This window comes from Nerophis ophidion, linkage group LG28, assembly GCF_033978795.1.
Source record: "Nerophis ophidion isolate RoL-2023_Sa linkage group LG28, RoL_Noph_v1.0, whole genome shotgun sequence".
Lineage (NCBI taxonomy): Eukaryota > Metazoa > Chordata > Actinopteri > Syngnathiformes > Syngnathidae > Nerophis > Nerophis ophidion.
In genome coordinates this window covers 28,567,015-28,575,388 of record NC_084638.1, presented here as the reverse complement: position 1 = coordinate 28,575,388, position 8,374 = coordinate 28,567,015, and the positions used below count along the sequence as shown (strand labels likewise).

Here is an 8,374-nt window from a genome sequence, read left to right as displayed (position 1 = left end):
ATGTGTGTGTATTAGCTGCTATTCTCTCCTAGGATGAGGGAGGTCCTTTCTTACCGCCTCCAGCTGCTTCTTCCTCTGCACCAGCAGCTCCAGCATGAGGTTGACATTGGCCAGGTCCAGGTTGTCCTGGTCGGGACTCAAGACGTCCTGGAACACCTGCCACCTGGATCCATTCTGCAGGGTGAGAGGCAGACTAGAGAGGTCCTGCAGATGTGGATGTGGTCTACTTACGGGATGGTCCAGCTTCAGTCTCTTCTCTTCACATCGCTGCTTCTGTTTCAAGATCAGTTCATTGACTGGGGGGAAGGAGGAGGGAGACAACAGTACCAAGTCAAAGTCCGTGTATGTCACATACTTGGCCGTAACACATGATTCTGATTCATACCCAAAAATACACTCATTTCTGTAAACTACAGATTAATAAATATTGAAAATCTTAAATTGAATGTTTCCCCGATCACAGCATTCTCACTTCATCTGTGTTGATGGGCTCATATTGCCCATCCATTTTGAAGATGAAATATTACCACTCCACTTTAGGTCAATCTAAATATTACATCTAAAATACATCCTGAAAAAACTTTAAACTAAATTTTCTATCTAAAATACATCCGGAAGGAACTTTAGATAAAACTAAATATTATATCTAAAATACATCCTGAACGAACTTTAGATAAAACTAAATATTATATCTAAAATACATCCTGAATGAACTTTAGCTAAAACTAAATTTATTTCTAAAATACATCCTGAAAGACCTTTAGATAAAACTAAATATTATATCTAAAATACATCCTGAACGAACTTTAGATAAAACTAAATATTATATCTAAAATACATCCTGAACAAACTTTAGCTAAAACAAAATTTATTTCTAAAATACATCCTGAAAAAATTTTAGATCAGACTAAATATCTTATATAAAACACATCCTGAAAGAACTTTAAATGAAACTAAATATTATATCTAAAATGCATTCTGAATAAACTTTAGATAAAACTAAATTTATATTTAAAACACATCCTGAAAGAACTTTAGATAAAACTAAATATCATATCCAAAATACATCCTAAACAAACTTTACATACAACTAAATATTATATTTAAAATACATTCTGAAAGAACTTAGATGAAACTAGATGTATTTGCAATACATTCTGAAAGAACTTTGAATAAAACAAAATATTACATTTAAAATACATCCTGAAAGAACTTTAGATGAAACTAAATTTTATATTTAAAATATATCATGAAATAACTTTAGATCAAACTAAATTTTAAATTTAAAATACATCCTGAAAAAACTTTAAATCAAACTAAATATTATATTTAAAATACATCCTGATAGAATTTTAGATACAACAAAACATTACATTTAAAATACATCCTAAAAGAACTTTAGATGATACGAAATATTATATTTAAAATACATCCTGAAAGAACTTTAGATAAAACTAAATATTGTATATAAAATACACCATGAAAGAACTTTAGATAAAACTAAATATTGTATATAAAATACACCATGAAAGAACTTTAGATAAGTGTTATAAAACATTACAAATATCGGCCTCTTTTATTCACATCATTTTAATTGCACCATCGCTTGTGTTTAATTATCATTCATGCATTTGTAAAATGTGATGGAACAAATCAATAATACTAATAATAAGACAGAATGTGTATTTAAATAGATGTACTGGTATATGATGATGTCATCTGGGCACACACATAGATTTATACTAATAATAAGACAGCATGTGTATTTAAATGCATGTATATGATGATGTCATCTGGGCACACACATATAGTTATACTAATAATAAGACAGCATGTGTATTTAAATACATGTATATGATGATGTCATCTGGGCACACACATAGATTTATACTAATAATAAGACAGCATGTGTATTTAAATGCATGTATATGATGATGTCATCTGGGCACACACATATAGTTATACTAATAATAAGACAGCATGTGTATTTAAATACATGTATATGATGATGTCATCTGGACACACACAGATGTGTGAGAAGTGTTCACCTACCTAGAAAGTTGGGGTAGAGCTGGTCCACGTTGTCAACTATGTAGTTGCATTTGGGACACCTGTTGCTGTCCTCCAGACTCTGCCGGATGCATTTGAAGCTGCCATGGATAGGACAGTCATGTCTTTAATACATCATTTGCATAATGGATGCATTTGAAGCTCTATATATATATATATATATATATATATATATATATATATATATCAATCAATGTTTACTTATATAGCCCTAAATCACTAGTGTCACAAAGGGCTGCACAAACCACTACCACATCCTCAGTAGGCCCACATAAGGGTGTGTGTATGTGTACTTACCAAAAACTGTGCCCACATTTGGTCATGTGTGCCTCTTCTATCATCTCGAAGCAAATGGGGCTGAAACAAGTAGAAATGAAACGTTAATTGTCTCGTTAGGAACGTCCTGAAACTCTCGTTCATTCAAAACAGGCGAGAAAAGTCATGTTGACTTTTGATTGACAGGTAACATGATGAAGTAGAAAAACATGTCCATGTTTATTACTGCGTCTCTCGCTTCAAACAGGAAGTACAGACAGAGAAGCTCATTATTCCAACATCAGTAGGAAAGAAATAGGATTAGAAAGCCAAATGTGGTAATGATTCAGCTTCAAATCACATGGGCAATATGAGCCCATCAACGCGGACGTATGAGCGAGCAAAAAAGGGTGAGGGTTGATGTATAGAAAGCTCAGTCTGTCTACATAAAGACAAACATCTTGACAGTAAATATTAGGGGTGAAACGGTACGTGTATTTGAATTGAACCGTTTCGGTACGGGGGTTTGGGTTCGGTGCGGAGGTATACCGAACTAGTTTCCACACGAACATATGAAGTAGCCGTCTAAACTAAAGTCGTGACAAGCTGCCCCGTTTCGTTCTGCCTATGTCTCCTACACGGCACCCAGCATTGTCCCACCCACACAGCCATCTGATTGGTTACAACCACAGCGGTAACAGCCAATCAGCGGTGCGTATTCAGAGCGCATGTAGTCAGCGCTTCAGCGTCGAGCAGATTGGTGTTTAGCAGGTGAGTATAATGCAGCGTACTCTCCCCAAGTGATAATAAACACTTCCCAGTCAACTACTAGTATCATTACTATGAGCCCGTTGACGTTCTAGAAACAAACTGCAGCTCAGCTCGCTGGCAGTCCTGGCTTGACGTAAAGGCTAATTAGCTTTAAGCGTAACGTTAGCTCATTTTGCGGTGTGTGTGTGTGTTTCGGACAGTGTTGATTGAGATGTGTTGAAGCAGCAAAAAAGGACATTATGTTAAATGAAGAGTTTCTGTCTGTGATAGTGTATATAATAATGTAAGTGCATCATAAAGCCTACATGAACTCCATGGTGTTCAGGGATGAATGGTCTCTCCTATTGCTATTGTACTACTTTTTCAGCCATAGTTACATGAATCATTAGTAATGTAGCAGCCTCATTTTGAATGGCAGGGTCCCTGCTATCACATGTTGATAAAAATATAACATTTACATCATAAAAATCAACAACAGGCTTCCCAAATGCTGTAATAAATTAGGCATGATGAGTTGACTTGAAACGGTTTAGGCATGATGAGTTCACTTGAAACTGTTTAATGTTGCACTTTTTATATGTAGAAGAAAAGTTTTGTCATTTTATTTAATCCGAGCAACAACTTGATGCAGTTTAATGTGGATTAACGTGGGCAGAGTTATTATAGTGTTCTCAATGTTTACAAATTTGGTAAATAAATATCCCCCAAAAATTATATTTTGTTGTTTTCTTACTGTACCGAAAATGAACTGAACCGTGACCTCTAAACCGAGGTACGTACCGAACCGAAATGTTTGTGTACCGTTACACCCCTAGTAAATATTGTTGTAAAGTGTGGCACCTTGACACCACAATGTTGAGTGATTTATAAAGCATTACTGTACATTACTGTATATTAACAGTAATTATTGTTGTAAATATTGTAAAGTGTGGCACCTTGACACCACTATGTTGATTGATTTATCAAGCATATTACTGTACATCACAGAAAAATGGTCACTTTCAATACGGGAAAAAATTATGCCATTTTTTTTTAATGATAAATCTACGGTTTTAACAGCATTTTAATGTCAATTGGAAAACAAACGGTACCACTCTTTTATTAAAAAAAAAAAAAAGGGGCAGCTCATTAGCCAGAATTTTATTGTGAAAATACAGTGCTTTTACAGCATATTACTGTCAGTTTGAAAAGCTGAAACACTGTTTTTTTTAATTCTGGTTACTGAGCTGCCATTTTTTACTGTAAAATCTAGGATGTTTTTTATAGTGTATAACTGCAAAAAACACTTAAATGGTACAATTCTGGGGATTGGTTCCATGAAACCTCATTATGCTTTTTGTATAGTGTGTTACTGCAAATGGAAAACAGCACCACCACCGTGGTGTGTTATAGGAACACTCTACCACCTGCTTTTCCATTGTTAAATCATTATTCAAGCCGATATTTACAGATTGTGTATTCGATGTGGGAGGTGTCACTCCTGTTTTTTTTTTGTTGTTGGCCAAACTGTTGTAGTGAACCACAAGGGGGCGTTGGAGAAGAACACATCTTGTTTATTAGACTTTATCTTCATCAGCCAAACTGCTTTCTGTTTTATTTTGATATCAAAAAGTAAACACCATGTTTTTTGTTTCACATTATTTGTGTTTTTTTTCATTTCACAAAAGGTGTTACTTTAAAACCCATTTGAAACATAATTTTGTTACCAACAGCACGCAAGCTAGTGTTGATGTTGTCCTTGTGATATTGTTGTGTTGTTTTGAGGCACTAACGAGTTTGGCATCTGTGGGCTCCTGGCAGCTACACAACAACTAAGCCCACAAGCTAGTGTTGATGTTTGGAGCCACTAACCAGACAATGTCGTTGCTCTTCTAGCGGCTACACAACAGCTAAGCACACAATAGCACGCGAGCTAGTGTTGATGTTGTCGTTGTGATATTGTTGTGTTGTTTCGAGACACTAACCACCTGTGGACTCCCAGCAGCTACACAACAGCTAAGCCCACAAGCTAGTGTTGATGTTTGGAGCCACCAACCAGTCAAAGTCATTGCTCTTCAAGCAACTACACAACAGCTAAGCACACAATAGGACGCGAGCTACTGTTGATGTTGTCATTGTGATATTGTTGTGTTGTTTCAAGACACTAACCAGTTTGGCACCTCTGGGCTCCTAGCAGCTACACAACAGCTAAGCACACAAGCTAGTGTGATGTTTAGAGCCACTAACCAGACAAAGTCGTTGCTCTTATTGCAGCTACACAACAGCTAAGCACACAATAGCACGCAAGCCAGTGTTGATATTGTTGTTGTGATATGTTGTTGTTTGGAGACACTAACCAGTTTTGCACCTGTGGGCTCCTAGCAGCTACACAACAACTAAGCACACAAGCTAGTGTTGATGTTTGGAGCCACTAACCCAGGGGTCGGGAACCTTTTTGGCTGAGAGAGCCATACAAGGCAAATATTTTTAAAAGTATTTCTGCGAGAGCCACATAATTGTTTTTTTAAGACTCATTACAACTAAATGTGTGCATTTTTTAGTTAGACCAACATTTTTAGAGAATAATAGGTCGCTTATTCTTTTTAATAACATTTTGATTCTGAAGCTAACCAACAATAAATAAAATACTTCTTACCATTAATGCGACTTCTTGAGCAGGTGCGGTAGAAACCGGATGGATGGATTAAAATGCAGGAGAATTTTTTATATTTTGAACGTTATTTTTGACACTGGGCTTCACGGTGGCAGAGGGGTTAGTGCGTCTGCCTTACAATACGAAGGTCCTGCAGTCCTGGGTTCAAATCAAGGCTCGGGATCTTTCTGTGTAGAGTTTGCATGTTCTCCCCGTGAATGCGTGGGTTCCCTCCGGGTACTCCGGCTTCCTCCCACTTCCAAAGACATGCACCTGGGGATAGGTTGATTGGCAACACTAAATGGTCCCTAGTGTGTGAATGTTGTCTGTCTATCTGTGTTGGCCCTGCGATGAGGTGGCGACTTGTCCAGGGTGTACCCCGCCTTCCGCCCAATTGTAGCTGAGATAGGCGCCAGCACCCCCCGCGACCCCGAAAGGGAATAAGCGGTAGAAAATGGATGGATGGATTTTTGACACTGTGATAATCAGCGGAATTATTCATTACTTGCCGTGTCAAGCAATGTCAGCTAAGATTTATCTGAGAGCCAGGTGCAGTCATCAAAAGAGCCATAGGTTCCCTACCCCTGCACTAACCAAAGTTGTTGCTCTTCTAGCAGCTACACAACGGCTAAGCACACAATAGCAGATGAGCTAGCGCTGATGTTGTCGTTGTGATATTGTTGCGTTGTTTCAAGACACTAACCAGTTTTGCACCTTGGGACTCCTGGCAACTACACAACAGCTAAGCACAAAGGCCAGTGTTAATGTTTAGAGCCACCAACCAGACAAAGGCGTTGCTCCTCTAGCAGCTACACAACAGCTAAGCACACAATAGCACGCAAGCTATTGTTGATATTGTCGTTGTGATATTGTTGTGTTGTTTGAAGACACTAACCAGTTTGGCACCTGTGGGCTCCTAGCAGCTACACAACAGCTAAGCACACAATAGCACGCGAGTTAGTGTTGATGTTGTCGTTGTGATATTGTGTTGTCTCGAGACACTAACCACCTGTGGACTCCTAGCAGCTACACAACAGCTAAGCACACAAGCCAGTGTTGATGTTTGTCGCCACTAACCAGACAAAGTCGTTGCTCTTGTCCTCGTAAGAGTTGAGCAGGCCATTATAAAGCGGCGCTTGCTGCACGGATCTCTTCCTGCCGCCGGAGGACGAGGAGGGCCTGCTGAGGGAGGCCAAGCCGCCTCGGGATGACGACATGGCGGCCAAGTTGGGCACCTGCGAGCCGCCGTCTGCGAGTGTCCGCTGAGGCACGACGTTGGCGGGGTTGTTGTCGCCGTGGCTGCCGCTGCTTGTGCCGGGCAGAGAGCTGGCCTGCTGGGGGCGGCTGCTTGACATCCTGCGAACCTTCTTCACTCTTTTTTAAAACATTTGCAGCACACACTTTGTCCGCCTATTAGCTGCTAATGCTACTTAGCTGCTAATGCTACTTAGCTGCTAGTTAGCTCCACATGCTAACATCCTGCCAGCACAACGGAGCATTGAGAGCGTTTCGCCAACGTGTTGATGTTTGCCACCGCGTCTACGGAGTCTGGCTGAGGAAGAGCCACACGTCAGAAAGAGTCAATAAACAACCGAAAAGGAACAAATAAGTCTTTAGCCGGTTATCCACTTTTAGCTTCAGGCGGCTACAGCTCCAGTTTCCGCCTTTGTGCTGTGACGTCACATCCGTCCAGCTCCCTACTTCGCGCCACTGGTGGTTAGGAGGAGCAACTGCACAATAGAACAAGAGCTACTTCTTGGCTACTGATTCATGCCAAGGGCTACCAGCTTGATACACACTTCAATAAATGGCCAGAAATAGCCAATTTGCTCAATTTACCTTTAATAAATATATCTATATATATATATATATATATATATATATATGAAAAAAAAGGGTATTTCTGTCTGTCATTCCATCATACATTTTTTTTCCTTTTACGGAAGGTTTTTTGTAGAGAAGAAATGATGAAAAAAAAACACTTAATTGAACGGTTAAAAAGAGGAGAAAACAGGAAAAAAATGAAAATTAAAATTTGAAACATAGTTTATCTTCAATTTCGACTCTTTAAAATTCAAAATTCAACTGAGGAAAATAGAAAGAAAAACAAACTAATTCTAATCTTTTTGAAAAAATAAAAAAAATAATTCATGGAGCATGTTAGTAATTTTTCCTGATTAAGATTAATTTTCGAATTTTTGATGAGATGTTTTAAATAGTTTAAAATCCAATCTGCACTTTGTTAGAATATACAACACATTGGACCAAGCTATCGTTATTTCTTCTAGATTTTCCAGAACAAACATTTTAATATAAATTCAAAAGACTTTGAAATAAGATTTAAATTTGATTCAACAGATTTTCTAAATTTGCCGGAATAATTTTTTTGAATTTTAATCATAAGTTTGAAGAAATATTTCACAAATATTCTTTGTCGAAAAAACAGAAGCTAAAATTAAGAATGAAATTAAAATGTATTTATTATTCTTTGCAATAAAAAAAATTAAAAAATACTTGGAACACTGATTTAAATTGTGAGGAAAGAAGAAGAAGGAATTTCAAAGGTAAAAAGGTATATGTGTTTAAAAATCCCAAAATCTTTTTTAAGGTTGTATTTTTTCTCTAAAATTGTCTTTCTGAAAGTTG

General features: G+C 37.7%; 1 protein-coding gene across 3 annotated transcripts in view; it reads right to left on the bottom strand.

Annotated features, from left to right (window-relative positions):
- The window catches only part of LOC133545264 (E3 ubiquitin-protein ligase COP1), a 33,102-nt gene extending 25,657 nt beyond the window's left edge, over positions 1–7,445 (bottom strand). The window contains exons 1-5 of one of the 3 annotated variants that reach the window (XM_061890675.1): positions 6,806–7,444; positions 2,368–2,427; positions 2,053–2,150; positions 232–296; positions 55–174 (exon numbers count right to left, since the gene is read on the bottom strand). In XM_061890675.1, coding sequence (XP_061746659.1) covers positions 55–174; positions 232–296; positions 2,053–2,150; positions 2,368–2,427; positions 6,806–7,083 — 621 coding nt within the window. In that variant the 5' untranslated portion in view covers positions 7,084–7,444. Of the gene's footprint in view, positions 1–54; positions 297–2,052; positions 2,151–2,367; positions 2,428–5,322; positions 5,337–6,805 lie in introns of those variants that run through there. The other 2 variants (XM_061890676.1, XM_061890674.1) reach the window with 2 other exon arrangements.
- Positions 7,446–8,374: the final 929 nt, after the last annotated feature.